The following is a 17,285-nucleotide window of genomic DNA, read 5'->3' on the forward strand; positions in this document are numbered from 1 at the left end:
TCAAGTTTCTCTAGGCCAACATATGCTGGTGTGGCTAATCAAGTAGCACCACTGACAGAGCACAGCATTAGGGAGAAGAGAGAAGGAGAAAAGAGAAGAATAAAATCAGAACTCACTCAATGCTCTCTGGCGTCCCGGTGAGCACACAGGGCCTCTCAGGCATCCCACCGCTGTCTACAAAGGAAACAAGAAGACAACAGGGATAGGATACTTCCCGACTCTTAGCACCCAAACTACTTTCAGGCAGGCAGAGAAGTGCTGACTCCTTGCATGGGCTAGAAGCTAAAAAAATATCCTACGTTCATATATAGAACTAAGAAATGGCAGCAGTTTCAGTAGCTATCAAGTACTAATGAAAATGCTCCCTCTCTGCACACAGAGCAGGAGACATCCAGCTTCAATGGGTATCTGCATTCTTTTAAAACCTTCCCCACCAATTAAAGGGAGGCTTAATACCTAGATTACATTCATCAACAGTTTCCTGCACAGCACCTGTAGTACAGCCTTGCTCAAAGCAATCAGGCTGCAGTGCTAGCACAGCAAATGGCACACTCCCATTTTTCCAAAGCAAGGCAAGCTGTATGAACAAGTGCTGCCACCCTCCTGAAATGTTTTCTGCCAGGAGCTGAAGCAGAGCAGACCAATCAGCAATAATTTGCATGAGCTGAGCTAAATAGTACTGCCAGGAGTAAACTAAGCAGAAGTAATTTCTGATTAAAAAACATGGACTGTCCATTTGTACTGTACCCATCTGCTGGTTAAGGACAGTTCCTTAACTATTCAGTTCCCTAAAGCACCTGATAAACCTGTTTCCTCAGGGAGCCTGGTCCTACAACAGCCCTCCCAACACATTAATACGTAACTAATACATAATGCATTACCACCATTCACAAATGATGACCAAGGCAAGGCACCTGATGCAACGGACATGGCATTCTTTAATGCTAAAACCTGTTCACCCACCACAAAAGAGGCTCTTACCTGGAGCAATTTGAATTTTGCAGCCAGACTCGATCTGAATCCGTGAGATCTGCTCACCTCCCCTGCCGATTACTGAAATGAGTTCAACAACCATCAGAACACACTGCTTTCCCCCAAAAACTGCACAACTTCCCCCCTTGCACTCCACTGCAGCTCCCTATAAAGGCACAGTCTGACTACAGGACTGCAGAAGAGGCATCAACAGTATGATAAAATTTCAAAAACAAACCAAAACAAGCATGGAAAAAAATACACAAAGAAAAACCAACTCTGTCCAGCACTGGAATGGAAATACATAGTATGTCAGAAAGAAGGTGAACGTCTGAATGCTGCTGGAAGAGTCATTTAGGTGTATTTCAGCCTGAACAAATAAACCAGTTATTTGAGAACCTAAAAGAGCTAAAGACTTTGGCTTTTATTTCTTTAAAATTCATGTTTTACTACCTCTTTTCAAAAGACATGCTATTTCTCCGGTTTGCACTCAAAACTGCTACACACCAAAGTGCTCTATCAAACTGTAAGTGAAAACATGTCCCTTAACACTGAGGGTCAGCAAACAGCTGTTCCACAAACAGACACACTGATGAGGGACAGTGTGTGCCTAATGCCATTTGTATCCTTTGCAGACTGAAGAAGAGCAGAACTGTCAAGTCAAACAGGTAAGCCTGGCTCAAGGTGCTCCTGCAGAGCCTCCCAGCCCTCCTGCTTCTGGCTGCTGCTGAACCAGGGTTGAATTTAACACACGGATGATGCACCAACACGCCAGGTCCCATCTCATCCAGCTTCAGAACCCCACTGACCTCCCTTCCTCCACACGTGTGGTACCAGGACAGATAAATATAAAGGACTGATGGGAGGACAGACTTCCTTCTCGGGAATTCCAGAGTTACAGTTTTGAAGGGAAAAAGCTTCACGCTGCCCTACAGGGTAATTATCTTGGGCTGTTATTTTCTTTTTTACTCTCTATATATCAAATTGGAAGAGATGCACAGATATCCTAACAGTGGAAGAGTAAATGCAATCTCCGCAGTCACAACAGCAGGAGGGTGCCATTGTAAGAAAGAATAATGATCATCAAAAGGAAGAGAGAAATTAAGATCAAGCTTAGAAGAGAACAGCACCAAGAATGCAAGTCTAGGGAAAAAACCTCAGCTGAGCAATGCACACTGGCTGTGTTTCCCTGCAGCAAAGGTATGAAAGATTTAAAATTCTGCTCATCTTGCCTTGAGTCAAGTCTTGTTTTAACATTTAAATAATGTTATCCTCCCTCACCTCCCACACTTTTGCATACTGAAAAGTAAAATGCTTCAGTGAGGGGAAATAAATTCACTTTTGACATATTTATATAGCACGTTGTTTGACATTTAAGGAACAGAACCTCTGAAGTTCTCAGTAACCTGTACCACACAGACTTGTTCCTATTACTGGGACACCAAGCTTTTCCATGCAGTTTGCACATGGATTTTAAATGCAGACAATGTGATCCCCACAAAGAGATCACCACACAAGGCTCACTCAAGGCTAGCAAGCACAAAAACTTGTGATCGTGCCTTACTCTATCAGAATATGCAGCAGTCCTGCACATAAAAAACATACCAAAAGCATGCAAGGTACTTACTAAATCCAACCATTTTATCAGGCACTTTGAAATCTTCTGTTATTACAGCCCTGAAAGAAAAGGAGGGAAAAAAGACTGAAGAAGTTACAAGAAACAATTCAGAAGACGACAGAAGATGTTCTGCTGTGGAAACCAGGCACAGCATAAAGCTTTTGCACACACAGAATTAAATACTACATCACAATTAAAACTGTTTGTTCCAGAAGTGACCTTTCAGCCCTGCTCCTTGCCCTGGCTGCAGAGACAAGGCACCTCATTTCTCCTACACTGGATATATTTCTACTCTACCATCTGTTATCGTCAATGGAAGAACCTCTTTTTGTCATTCCAGCTCCAGACAGATTTAAGAGAAAAACAGCAAAGCTGCTTCAATGTTTAGACTTGCCCCCTCCAAGCTGTAACCTTTGCCTGCTACTTTTTGATATGCTCTTGCCAAAAGACACTAACCAATGCCAACACTGATATGAATGACCCTTCTGATATTCAGATTTTCTTTTTTGCCTGCCTGTCCTTATGGTTCTTTTCTTTGGAATTTTTAACAGCTGTCTCTGATCACTCTTTGAAGCCTTACCATCTTAAGACATCCCCATCCATTGCTCTTTGGACTTTTTCAGTGTGTCTATGCCTCAACACATAGCACCCAAAGCAATTTCCTAAGACCTGACGACAGTGAAGCAGAGAGGAAATTCCCTGCAGGACTTCTGTGTGCTATTTCTATCTAATATAAAACACAACAACAGATACAGAGCTTGCAAACTCTGTATGTTGCCGTATGCATTATACACAATTTATTCAGCAGTTTCAAAAGCAGTGCATAATTCCCTGCACAAACATCACTCCTGGCAGAACAGAGGTGGGCAGGCAGCAGCAGAGCAGACAACGCTGCCCACCATTTCCATGCAGCCCTAGCTGGATGTCAGCTTTAACCTCACCATGACAAGCTCAGTGTCCTACAGTACGCTCCTTGCCCTGTCTGCTGAGGCTGCCAGCAAACAGCAGGATGGAAATGCACTGCAACCAGCCTGAAGGGGAACCCAGCTTTAGAAAGGCTCTCCTCCTGCACAGACAGGCAACTCCTTAAGAGCAGGATCAGAAAAAAAAAATGAGAAATTTACTTTTGTATTAGATGCTAAGAGATGCTGTGCAATTTGCAGTTGCTCTGGTCTCCCCAGACTACCTCTGACAATCAAAGGAGTCATCCATATTACACTAACAAAACAAATAAAAAATTATATATATAAATCCACCTGCTTGTTTAACATTTTCAACCTCCATCAAAGCACCAGTTTGCCTTTTTTTCCTCTCATGCTTTTCTTCCCTACCAGGCAGGAGAAGAGAAAGAGGAAAGAATTTACTCTGCTCGGTCCTGCAGAGCTACAGGAATTAAATACAAGTTTCACTTCAACTCTTCTTTCCTCCTAACAACAAATAGCTTTTAAAGGGTTAGCAGAAGCCTCAGCCTGGAGAAAACCCAAGCTGACAGTTTCTCCACATTCCCAACCTCTGACTTTCTAACACTACTACAGATGGTGGATCAATAAACAATTAGAATTGATCAATAAATAATAAAACATAACCCACTGCTTACCTTTGATGTACCAGGGCCCCTAACTGGTTACCTACTGTGGCAGAGAGAGAAAAAAGGAAAAAAAAATCAAAGCATTAGCACGGATAAACTAACTTCATCCCTATAGAAAAAGAGTTCTTACCATTTCATCAAAAAAGAAAGAAAAGCAAAACAGTAATTTAGGTTCAGCGGCTGAAATGAATGCGTTATGGGGTACAAAACAGGAGGGGATTTCTTGATCAGCACACACTATAACCCAGTGTCCAGCTGAACACAGGATAGGGAATTGATCTGCGTCTCCCCATGCTGAGAGTCATGGGAGAAAATCCTGCCTGCCCAAATCCAAATCCCCACAACTAACCTCCCTCCCTCCCGATTTAAACCCAAAGTAGGAAAAAAAAAAAAGAGAAAGGGGGAGAGGTGAGACTGTGGGGGGAGAAAAGACACGTCAAGTGATCAGTACGTATTAAAAACAAACAACAGCTGAGCAGATTCGGAGACTTAGTCTAGACGAAAGATTGCTCGCACATACTTCTCTCTGTATCTCTTATCTGTGCTCCATGGAGCCCACTTACACGGAGACCTGTTAAAGGAAGAAGTCTGTTAAGAACCCTCGTGGCACCCAAACCATGCTTCTTCCCAACGCATCCGACTGAATGCACACATTCCAGGCATATCTGCGATGTCAGCTGGCCGTTACCATTAGCAGCTATCTCCCAGCTGACAGCCCTCACAGACTTCTCCCCCAGCCCCTGCAGATTCGATCTTTCTTCCAAACGTTAATGGGGAAAATATCATTAGACCAACTCATGCAAAGTGGGAACACATGCCCTGCTGGGCTTCCTACAGGACTCTGCCTGCAGCAAACTGGCTAAAAACCAGAGCATTTGGTCCTAACAACCAGTTGAAGATTATATTGCATGCCTGGAGGGCACGAGAAGCGAAACAAATGGAACTGGCCAACAACACGTGAGCTGTAATAATACAGATGCTGTTTCAAACTACCTTGCAGCAACCTGCACGTTCTTTGACCTGAAATAAATTGGCAATCAGCTGTCAGGGTTCGGAAGCGGATGCATCCCATGCACACAGAATCCAGGAGGAAAGAAAGCCATAAAGTTCGTGGCCAAATGCTCCAATAAAACGGACAAAGAGAGTCAATACTGTATTTCTGTGGTGTGTCGATACCTCGATAATGGTTCAGGACCAAAATATTGACAGCATATGTATTTTATTACTCTCTCCAGCTCAGCGAAAAGACAACTGTTGCGTTATTGACCCTGTTAGATTTGTCTCTGCATATTCTCACCCCGAATGTAAAAAGCTCTAATTTGATAAGTGCCAATGCTGCAGCTGAAAAAGGCGAGTGATGTAATGGGGGATATTTGCTCTTGTTGATAAGCTGCCACTGCAGAGTTGAGCAAATACGATCAAACAAATCCAGAATCTTGCCATCCTGCCCCAAACAGCAGCTCTGCAGGACAGGACCAGGCATCCCATATGTGGGAAGGAGTGCTCCTAACGCACAGCAGTATTTAAATAGCCATTTTGCATTTGGATTCACCTCAGCAGATCTCTTTTGCAATCTCTTACACTGCAGTTGCTGCCCACAAATTATGAGATGGATACACATCCTATAATCAAATCCTGAAGTTCATGCAAGGAACAGAAGAGCCATCATTTTGTAACACCACGCCAGACTTGGAAAAGACAACTTCCTGGAGGAAAACTGTACAAGCACAGGAAGCTGAATCGGCAGACAGATATCGTGCCTACTTTACATCCACTTATTGAACCAATTAGATAAAAGCATACGAAGCCCCATTAATTAAAGCAGGAGACCATTCTCTCTGCACACAGACAGCCCCCAGGAGCTGAGCAGCAGAGCAGGCAGAGAAAGCTGCAGGCAACTTACTTTAAGTCAGATACAATTTCTCTCTGTTTGCAGGGAAAAGAGATTGCGTGGCTCCTAGTCCCAACAATCTGAAAGTTTAATTCCTTCCCTAAAATGCCCACTTTGCTGTGAAAGATGAAGCTAATAGAGAGGCAAGGCTGGGGCAGCACACGTCCTGCTCCCCCACCTCCCTTGTCTTGCTGGGGAGGGCTGAACTCTGACAAGCCACGTACACGTTCCCCCTTTTTACATCTATTGAGTACAATTTAACTGTAACTGCAGTCATTTGATTGCAAATAAGGAAAAATACTGAATAAAATAAGCACAATTTCCTGTTAAAGGCACCTGCTGGTTGACAACTCTGCACTCTTCTTTAGGCTTCACCTTTAACTGAATTCTACCCAACAGACACTCAAAACAAATGCAGATTTTTTTTTCCACCCCACAGAACAGAGCAGTGCCTCCCACTAAATTAACGAGCATGATAGGAATATACAATGTCATCAGGGATATCCTCGTGGCTAGAACAAAACCAGAGTGCTCCTGGAAAGCAGTAGAACAGGGCTGCATTTCGTGCTTTAGGACCAAAATTGGATCACCATATATTTCAGGAAGCTGCACGAAAGGTAACAATGACTGTAGTTGTTCAGCCTTAAATACTGGTGGCTATTTAATTTAACTGTCCAAACCAATTTTCCTGCCTGCTTTTGTTGTGAATCTTCACAGAGAACACATGCACCTTTACATTACCTTATTAAAGATGTGTGCAGTTTTGAAGCTGCCATTTCATGCAGCACACTAAGCCTTTTGCCAAGAGGATTTCTCTCCTGGTCCTGCTGCTCATGCAGATGTGTCAAGGAGCATCCCTGCTACCTTCTGTTAGCAAGACAGGAGTAAGATTTCCCAGTGCCCATGAAAACATGCTGGAGCTATGCAAGCTATGCTGCATCTAAGCAGCAAGTTTTACATACAACAGGATCGTGTGTGTTTGAGCCCCTAGGCTTTAACACAGCCAGGTTCTATTAGAACAAACTGTATCTGGGTGTAGCACAGAGGCTTGGGGAAGGCAGGGGGGAGGTGGTGTGGGGCTCCTCCAAGGTCTTGTCTTTGTTTCCTCAGACTCAAAGGGTGCTCCAGCATTCAGCTACAGCACTGCTACTGAACCCTAGCTACATCACTGGAAGTGTCTTCAGAGCAGTCCAGAACAGAGCACATAAAGGCTGAGGTTCTGGCAATCACTGGCTTTCTAGACAAGACCCATGCTTCCTTTTGAGGCAAAGAGCTCCATTTCTGCAAGGCTGGTTTAGCATTAAATAAACCTATTAAACTGTGCCGCTAACTAGATGGACACATTAATTTGGACAGAGGCCAGGAGCTGCTGCTGGCCATGAAGAGGAGTGCAGCAAGCACCTGCAAGTATCCTCAGCAGCAAGCCACAGGCAAGATGCCACCGGATCTTGGAGGGATCCGGCCTCAGTGGTCCTCTTTTCCTCCTCTGGAAACATCTTTCAAGAAGCAAGGAAAAAAAAAATAACAGTTCTCCAACTTTATCTAATACCAATGGGCCCGGTCACCAGGGTCAGCCCCGGCAGCTATTTGCTTTTGATGAATGTTACTTTAAGGGAAATGCAAAAGGAACTCACGCTGTCTGGCCTCCAATACTATGACAAGTCTATTTTTCCTGGAAATGCTCTAAAAGCAGCTGAATTTGTTTTGACCAGCACACTGTCATCCTGTCTTAAGACCACTTCCTAAGCTGACATCAATCAGCCGTGCCGGCAGCTGTTTACAAAAATGGACAGGCAGAATTAGATATCCCTGAAAGCCAGACAGTTCTCTTGTCACCTTAAATACTCTCATATTCTCTCAATCCATTTTTCCAGCAGTCTTAGGAACAGAAGTAATTTTTTAACAGCTACATAGGGCTAAGGGAGCAGTGAGAGCTGCACGCAGCCACAAGCACACAGAGGTAAACAAACAAGATTTACCACCACATTTCTTTCAAGCTATCCACAGTAGCAGAACATATCCAATCCCCCACACCGTAACATATCCAAAGCATGCTTAAAGACAGAAATCCTCGCCTCTTGATGACAATATCCCCAAATTGTAGCTCAGAGCAGGAGATGCAGCAAAGTGTGGTCATGCAGTCCCAATTCCCCCTCTTGGCAGCTGCTGGAGGAGTAAAAGATCATCCATAACAGAAGTGCTTCCCCAGTCTAGAAGCTGTGGAACCTACAGATGTACGTGAGGAAGCCAAGCGGACGCTCAGGAGTCCAGCTGCTCTGCAGAGCTTTCCCAGAGCCAACCCCTGCTATGTGGGGCTGCCTATCACAGCACGAGGAACCAGAGGTAACGTGCACTTACAGCACAGCCTGCAGCAGCACTGACATGGTTTGTGTCAACACAAACATGGGTCAGCAAGTAATAGTGCTCACCGGTAAAAGTTTAAGTACAAAGTCTAACCTGGGCTGTTATCAGGCACTACAGCTATTCCTGATATTAAAAAATGCATTTAAAGACACCTTAGGAGGTTGGATTTCTCACGTTCACTCTGCTGAATCAATGAAAACAAATAGTAGGACCAATGCTCCGAGTAGCTGGTTCCTCAAGGACTATGTGTGATTTCTCTCATACAGCCACTTATCCAAGCCATTCAGACAGCTCAGCATAGTTCAGCAATCTTCAAATTTACACTAAATACTACTGAAGTCAACGGCAAAACAGAATCTATTCACATCTCCAGCTCCAACGTTTCAGGAATAGAAGGAACACCTTCAGATGATATCCTTTGAAATAATCTCCATGATCAGACATTTGCTCAAGAACAGCCCTCAGCAGAGCTGAAGCTGAAAACTGCCAGCAGTTTATTGCCAGCATCAACCAAAAACCCAGCAGGCTTCACAGCTCACTGCTGGACAGCCCAGCACATTCCCATGCAGAAACCAGCACATAACAACAACACAGTGATGCTCCAGCTCGCACCTACCAACCCACTCTTTCCCAAAGCACCAAACTGAACAAGCAGCAACCTCTTGCTCAAATAGAGCCAATGCCAGAGAGCAGAGTGGGTTGTGGCATATGTTCACAAGCCAGAGGCTCCACATGAAAGCAGCTCCTCCTGTGCTCCAGCACGCTTTTCAGCATGAGAGGCAGACAGGCAGTATTTTTAGCCCTTGTTTTACATAGCTTCATATCAAACAGAAAAAAATAATCTTTTCAAAATGAAGTGCTGAGCTGAAGCTCTACATATCTATTCAGTACTCTTAAGTGTATATACAGAGGAAAGAACCAACCTGCAGGGCTGTCTCAGTAGAAATACTAGGAGAGAAAGAGATGGCCACTTTTTCAATAACCAGCCACAGGAAAAAGTGAGCTCTTTGCATCTAAGCAGCAGCAGGTAGCACAATGCAGACATCATCCTCGTAACAGTGCACATCAGATTTGTAATAACAGAAAACATCTAACATTTCCTCTTCCCAAAGATAAGAAACAAATTACTTATTTTACAATGTACCAAACAACTCATTAGGTTTACCAGAATTACCTGGTAAATTATTCATTGGTTGTAGGCAGCATTAAATGCTTCAGAGATTTAAGAAAAATCATGAAAATCACACTTAATACAGGAAGTTTCCTTCAAGACTGGATCAACTTGCACCGACAGCCCTTTTCCTTAAAATCCACGTGCAAGGCAAAGCAAATGGACTGTGACAGCCACTCAACTGCTGTGATGTGACTCGTGGAAATAGGGAATGTTGCCCCTACACCCTGTGCAGGCTCAGAAAGCAAGGGACATCTTGTCCACGTATTCCTGGTACGGTGCACACAGGCTCCAGCATGATTCCATGAAGTGCCCTCCCCAGACTATCATGGAACAAGACTAACCACAGAATTAGATTGCTAATCCTCAGAGTTCAAGAACTAAGAAAAGAATTGCTTCACATTACTACTGCTGATGCCTAGGAGCCCAGTGCTACACGAGATACAACAGCACAGGGAATCCTGCAAACAAATTCTATACACAACAAGTTGCATTGATTTCTGCCCTTAAAAAAGACAACTGGAACCACAGATGGATTTCAGGAGTGAATTCACAAGACTGATTAATCACACCCAGCTTACCTCCATCATCAAGGGGCCGTTTCTGCACTCCATAACCGTAAACTGACGGGTCCACAAGTGTTGTAGAATTATTCAAGTGAGGAATATCTCCAATTTTAGCAGCAATCTATAAAAACAGATGATAAAAACTTGATTAACATATTTGCAGCCTCCACAGCCAAACGTTCCTTCCTCCAACAAAGCATTTACCCCCATCCAACATTCTCTTGGCTGCTATGTTCTACATAGATGGCTTTATAAAAGTCCTAGGAAAGCAGTGCTTTATTTGTAAAGTAAACATGCTTCCACTTGCTTTTGACATTTGTGTAATTAAGTCTGCATTCGCCCAGCTCCTCTTCCTGGTCATGAGTGCGCATTTACTCCCTGTAGCATTACATTCAGATTTGTTTATTCATTCAGCAGACAAGCTAAATCTAGTCCCCCAGCTTTGTCCTGGAGAGGATGCCACCATCATAGCTGTGTAGGAAGACATATATTTCTGCTGCATTCATGCATATCCAGATGCACAGAAATGCATAGCTGTACGTCAGCAAGGGGTGAGGGGCGGCGGAGGGAGAAGAATGTGCAAATACAGAGCACAAGGACAGGTTTGGGGACTCCTTGTCAAAGGGACTGGATCAGTCTGTGTTTACTGTATGAAGAATAAGCCAGTGGGCAAACTATCAGCACAGAATAAGTTTCAATTTCCTGCTGCATGAGCATAGCTAAGGCTGCCTGTGCCTCTGCTTCCAGCCCTCAGAGGAGTAACAGCCATTCTGGGGTGAGCTGAGAGGCAAGGAGGATACTTAGAGGGAGAAGGAGACATTCAGGCAAATGAAATAAGTGAGAGACACTCTGAGGCATTGCTTAACACAAGTGAAACATTAAACTCATCTCTGACATTCAGGAGACAATTATATGGACTGATGCTACAGGGGCCAGCTCTCTGACCTGTTCTCCAGGCTAACCAACATAAGCCAAGTCTGAGAGCCAACCAGCTTTAGCAGCTCAACTAATGCACCCTTCAGGGACAGGCAAACCACAGCCCCACAGCACTCCTTGTCCACATGAAGCAGCCTGCTATAGTGCAGAGCACAGCTGCAGAACAAACACGTTGTGTGTTGTACAGCAATCACTTTCTTTTCCAGCCAAAAGAAAATCACTGAATGGATCTCTGCTAGCAGCATGATCCTGCTGTATTACACCTGGCATATCACCAGAGAAGCAGCAAAAGGTATAGATGAAAAAAAGAGCATTTTACAAAGATAGGCTTTAAACGAAGGCAAGGGCAAATGACAAACATAACTAAAGGTGTCTCTAAAATTAAGTTTTACTGCAACAAAAAGACATCTCCAGTAATTCTGGCTGTTGACACCATCAACTGCTGCAGCAGAATAAACAACCACACGAGACGTAGAACCATAAGGTAGTGAAAAATGCTATATGAAATAACCTTGGCAGATTGAGGGCACTGCTTTTTGAGAGAACAGAAAATATTCTCGATGCCTTGCATGGAAAGGGCTTCATGTTTTGACCATTTTCTCACATTCTGACCACTCCTACCAGTTCTCCTTTAGAAAGGCAACAACTTGGTTTTATCAAGTGCCAGGGGCTAGAGAATAAATCCTTCCTACTTTAACAGGATTTTAACTAGTTTAGGACGAGCAACTGGAAATGCAACAGTGCACCACTGAACCCACAGTGTGGTTGATCTAGACCCCAAAGAGGAAGCACTGCTCAGCCATAACCTAGCACAGGGACCAGCACAGGGACCACACAGGGCACACTGAGCATCAACATCTCCGAGAACCAGTAAGCTCAGAGAAATATACTTCTGAAGGAATGAACACAAGCCCTCATTCATTCTGCACTAAGAAGCACGAGGAGATGCCCTGCTCTTCCTGGATGCTGTACTACATCCATGCTTCCAGCCCCTGACTCACCTGCTTCCCCCTTGTCTGGGATGCAGAGGACTTTAATGAAGGTATAAAGAGCATAGATACCTCCTGACTACTTCAATGCTGAAAAACACATTTAAAAATATGTCTGATAATAATCCGTTGACAGCTTTAACATCGTAACTTACAATCAAAACTTACACCACTGAACTGTAGTCAGGAATAACACACCCTGGCAGAACACTGGATTTAAAGTGCCCTTTGTGAAATCTCTTTCTGTTAGAAGATACAGAGGAGAAAAAAAAATCTGTAAGTAATGGAAACTGCTAGCTGATAGTTAGGAACTGAAATCACACAGTACACTTGCACAGGGGAAAAAAGATTGGCCTGCAAAAGCTAGCATGAAGCACATAGGTGTGAAGAAGCAGATCCCCAGCACCCCAGCTGCCAACTCCTAGAGCAGGAAAGCACTGAAAATCCCTACCTGTGCTCTGCACACAGCTATCACCCCAGCACATGAGCCTCAAACGTAGGGCCAAACAGGAGAGTCAAAGCAATTTTCCTACTATCAGCTTTTGAGATATTTTCTTCTGTTTTTTCCCCTTCCCTCCTTTACTGAAACTCACACCCTTATCTCCAAAGCCTCCCAGCTGCCTGGGATTACACGTAGACAACATGCCATCTCACTACGGTAGGAAAAACACCCCGCAAAATTAAGAGTTAAGCTTTTCAAGTAGATATAACAGTTAAAATACATTTTAACTTCTCGTGTTCAACTTACAATGGGAACCTCAGTTTTTACGACAGGTTCAGCAACAAGATAAGCACCAAAGTTAGAACACAGCAAAAGCAAGCAGACCTAGCCCTTATCTGCATAAATGACCTTGAGTAATGTACTGCGAGCTGCTGCTTCACTGTTTTTGCCCCTCTACATGTCACTGGCTTTTTTTTTTTTTTTAACCCAGCACATCCATTTTGATAAGCTCTGAAATACACTGGAAAAAGCATCACTAGCACACGACTGCTTCTACACGGACAACCCCCCCCCGAAATAAAGCTCCCCAACAAACAATTTAAAGGACAGGGCATAAATCTGAGCTGTAAGATTGCAATGGTAAAGCCAAGAGAATAAAAATAAGTAGGACTTGCTCAAGGCGTGCGTTTTCCTAATATCTTGCATTTCCATCCTTCTGTACATTTAAAACCCTTTAAAAAGAAGTTTACTGTCCACTTTCGATATGAAACTTTTTTGCTAGGTACAAGACTCAGCCACCAGGTCCTGCAGAATTTGGCTTTCAAAAAGGGCCTGGCTTCTAGGAAATACCTCTCCCAGCTGCCCTGCAGAACAGCAACAACCAATCACATCAGCAGTTCGAGACAGGAGCAAGATATAGAACAAGAGGCACTGTCATCTGGCCCTGCACACAGTTCCAGTGCTTCTGCCTCTCTTCCCACTCAAACAGAACACTTGTGTGACAGCCATTCCCCCAAAGCTCCACAGGAAGCAGCAAAGCCATCCACACTCAGTTAAGTTTCAGGTCATAGGTGGCAAGAATATTCAGGAAAACCATCTTGTAAAGATGTAAATCCAACTGAGGGTGATCTGAAAAAGCACTCCAAAAGAGGACAAAGAAGAGTAAGTCTTATGATCTCCCTCCAAGGAAATCAGAGACTAGAAAGGGATGTACACGTACAGCCTGTTGGCTCACAGTAAGCTTTAGGCCACTTCACTCATGTAGAAGGTGCCCAAAATCAGCCTCTGCAGGCTGCTAGTCTTTCTTCTTCATCTTTCCTGGAAATTCAGATTCAGGGCACATATGGCTGGTAACAAGAACTCTACACATATGTATAGTGAGGGAATCACTAATGCACACCTTGTACAGAAAATGAGATTGCCAAGAAAGAGAGAAGGTAAGTATTAAGCATGAGGCTGTTCTGTCAGTGAGAACTAGACCCAAGGACAGCCCAAAAGAAATCAACTTTTATCCAAAGTACTGGCAGCTCTTTTTTTTTTTTTTTTGTGATCCCATTACTGAAGAGGGGAACAAACATCCTTTCTCACTCTCCAACATCCACACCAGTCACCACCTAAGACCCATAAACTAACCCACTCACTTGAGACGTGGCGTGCAAGACGCAGAACAGCCCATCTTAAAGCTCTAGTGTTCACTAGAGAAGGTCTTCTTTAGTACATCTCAAGTACTTCAGAGTATACAAAAAAAAATCCAATCAAGTCCAGCACAAGCATGGAAAGCAACACAGCAGTCATTTCTTTCAGAGATACTGAAGATGTCTTACTGCCACATCAGCTCACATCCCAGCATCAGTGGAGATAGCAGTTACTGTGATTGATCATGAAAGTCTTTCTCTGTCCTGAATTATTTAGTTACTAATAACTAAGCATAGTGTACCACAGCTCAGGTTTAGTGTAATGGCTCTCTTGAGAAGTGAATTTAGTAGAATTCATTACTAGTCTTAAGCACAAGCCTGAACTTTGAAATAATTTAAGTGTTATTTCAGAAATGCCAGTCCAACCCAGGAAGCAAGAGCTACAGCTGAATTTTTTTCCTCTGTTCCATCCCTTCTTAGAGCAAAAGAAATACTCTGAAAAGCTATGACACTGGCCAGAAGCAGTACAAAAGCTGACATCTGCACACTGGACCATCAGGCAACCTGCTGCACTGAATATATTCAGTGAAAGCTCTGCCATCACCTCCAGAGAAATGTCAGTTGCAACTGTTCCTACATCACATCTGATTCCCAGCCAGGAAGTGTCACTGCAGACTACCAGGGCAGTAGGGGAAACAGCTACCTGCTAAGCACTTGCCAATAACATTTTATATCCCATATATACTAACAAAACAAAACAACAACATTCAACAGGTAGCATACAACACACTGTACAAGAACACATGCAGAGAGCACTTTTCTCGACACACTTGTTTCCAGAGTGAAGGACAGCACAGATGTTCCTGCACTGCAGTGCCTGACCTGAAGTTGACAGCTTTGGGAATTTTTAAGAATTTCAGATCTGATCAGACTAACTTTGGTTGCATGCTCATGAAAATCCAAAATATTCTTTCAAGTATAATAAACTTAAGAACAGCAAAATTATAGTAAACAATATCAAAGAATTCCTTATCTTCTCCACGTGTCAACACAAGGCATACAAACCTACAAACATGACAACAGCAGCCACACAACACAGGTGCAACTCAGTTTTTGGCTAGCACTGCTTTAGTCTAACACAGCCCAAGACAGCCCACTGTCACACTTAACCTGGTGGTGCATGCTGTGGTACTTCCATCATAGATCAGCAAGTAACTGATCATTTTCTTGAGCACAAACAAGTTATTGAAAGATTATTCAACTGCTAGCAGGCAATTGTGTTACCAAATTCAGTGACACTTATGCAGCAAGAGGCCTTTAGATATAGACGACCAGGTCAAGACAAATACACCTCAACTTCACTGCACCAAGTCAGGGTAATAGGAAAGCTTTCAGATATCACACACTGTCAAAGCCACAGTGCTGTGTCAGCCACTGAAAGGAGGGACGCGCTTGGCCTCACCTGGGAGGCAGCTACCACAACTCGCCTACTGTTAAGAAGCAAATGAACAGATGAAGGGCAAACTGGCTTGGGAGTTCTTCTGGGAAGGAGCAGGGTGTTGTTCCTCTGGAACAGCGAGTGCCTCAGTACGCTTCGCTGCAGACTGCGCAGAACAGGATTTGCTGCCGCGCTGATTCACAAGAGAGCCGCGAGCGATGGGAAGCCACTCGAGTCCCACCAGAGCAACTGCTTGAAAGGTCAGAGAGTCCGCCTTAGTTTCTTCAAAGTTTCTCAGTTAAGTGAGAAACACAAGTCTGGGAAACAGCAGATATTTGCCACCTGGCCTGCAACATCGGAAAGAGTCAAGTCAGTCTTCCAGCACCAGGCCTGGCATCTAGCTGTGCTACACTTTGCTACAGTGCGGTTACTGAGCACAGGTGGAGCGCAGTCAGAGCTGGGACAGCACGTGTGAGGAGAACAGAGCACAAACCACAGCGAACCCTCAGGACATCCATGCAGCAGAGCCACAGCTACTCATCCCTAAAGCCCCTTTCCACAAAGCAAGACACAGACAGGCAGCAGGCATCCCACCTTGGGCACGGAGGTGGCGATAGCTGCAGGCCCACAGTTGCCATCCCCACGCTGCACGAACCCAGCGATCTCTGGGGAAGCAGCTCACACCCCGCCCTCTCCATTCCAAGAGAGAAAGCACATTTCCCACACACCGGGGCTGCTGCTGCGGCTACAACCTAACCAAGGCCTCACTGAAGTCAGACTGCAGGCTCCAGGCAGCTCCTAGAGCCTCGACCCCTGCTGCAGAGCCCCGAGCGGGGCCGCCGGCCGCGGCTCCTGAGCAGCGCTGTGAAGAGCGCTCAGCGGGACGGCGGCCCGGCCCCTCAGGGCGGCCCCGCGGCCTAGCGGCGCCCCGCGGCCTCCTCCCGCCCCCCGGCCCGGCCTTGCCCGGCGCTCACCTGCCGGACCCGGTGCAGGGCATCGACGAAGCCCTCGGGCTTGATCCCCACGGGCGCCGCGCTCTGCCCCTGCGCCAGCTCCGCCATGACACGCGCCCCGCGCCCGCCCGCTGCCGCCGCCGCGCCGTCCCGCCGCTCCGCCCGGGGACCCGCACCCGGAAAGGGAAAGAGCCCCCCACTTCCGCCGGAAGTGGGACGGGGGGGCGGGGCGCAGGACGGGCCGGTTGGGGGGGGGCGGTGGGAGGGGGCGTGGGGGTGACACGCTTCCACGCGTGTACGTGAGGAGTGGGGTCGGGCCCGGCGCTGTGGGTGCAGCCCACCCCTCACCCCCTCCGGCTCAGGCTGCGCACGGCCCCGTGTGCGGTTTTGGGCATCTCCAGGGATGGGGCGCACGCAGCTCTGGGCAGCAGTGCAGGGCCTCGTTGCCCTCTGAGTGGACAATTTCTAACCTCAAATCGTTGTTCCTCGTCGCATTCCCTGCTAAGGAGTCCCCTCCTGCTTTCCTGTGGGCACTGGAAGGATGCGATGGGGTCTCCCCAGAGCCGTCTCCAGGCTGCGCGCCCCCAGTTCTCCGCTGTCCCCACACTGAGGTACCGTGGCCTCTGTGCATTCTCTTGCCCTCCCCTGCACCCACTCCGGGAGCTCCATGCCTGTGGCCTCCAGAGGTGAGCACTGCACTAACTGCCCATCTCACACCAGCAC

At 45.7% G+C, this 17,285-nt stretch overlaps 1 protein-coding gene across 6 annotated transcripts in view; it reads right to left on the minus strand.

Moving 5' to 3' along the window:
• Positions 1-16,679, minus strand: part of FUBP3 (far upstream element binding protein 3) — a 35,373-nt gene extending 18,694 nt beyond the window's left edge. For 3 of the 6 annotated variants that reach the window (XM_065737478.1, XM_065737476.1, XM_065737473.1), the window contains exons 1-7: positions 16,584-16,679; positions 10,186-10,291; positions 4,699-4,749; positions 4,188-4,221; positions 2,600-2,649; positions 982-1,053; positions 117-174 (exon numbers count right to left, since the gene is read on the minus strand). In XM_065737478.1, the coding sequence (XP_065593550.1) occupies positions 117-174; positions 982-1,053; positions 2,600-2,649; positions 4,188-4,221; positions 4,699-4,749; positions 10,186-10,291; positions 16,584-16,670 (458 nt within the window). In that variant the 5' untranslated portion in view covers positions 16,671-16,679. The remainder of the gene's footprint in view (positions 1-116; positions 175-981; positions 1,054-2,599; positions 2,650-4,187; positions 4,222-4,698; positions 4,750-10,185; positions 10,292-16,583) is intronic. The other 3 variants (XM_065737477.1, XM_065737475.1, XM_065737474.1) reach the window with 2 other exon arrangements.
• Positions 16,680-17,285: the final 606 nt, after the last annotated feature.

This window comes from Cyrtonyx montezumae, unplaced genomic scaffold (assembly GCF_038088225.1).
Source record: "Cyrtonyx montezumae isolate F1298 unplaced genomic scaffold, pur_monq_1.0 scaffold_20, whole genome shotgun sequence".
Classification (NCBI taxonomy): domain Eukaryota; kingdom Metazoa; phylum Chordata; class Aves; order Galliformes; family Odontophoridae; genus Cyrtonyx; species Cyrtonyx montezumae.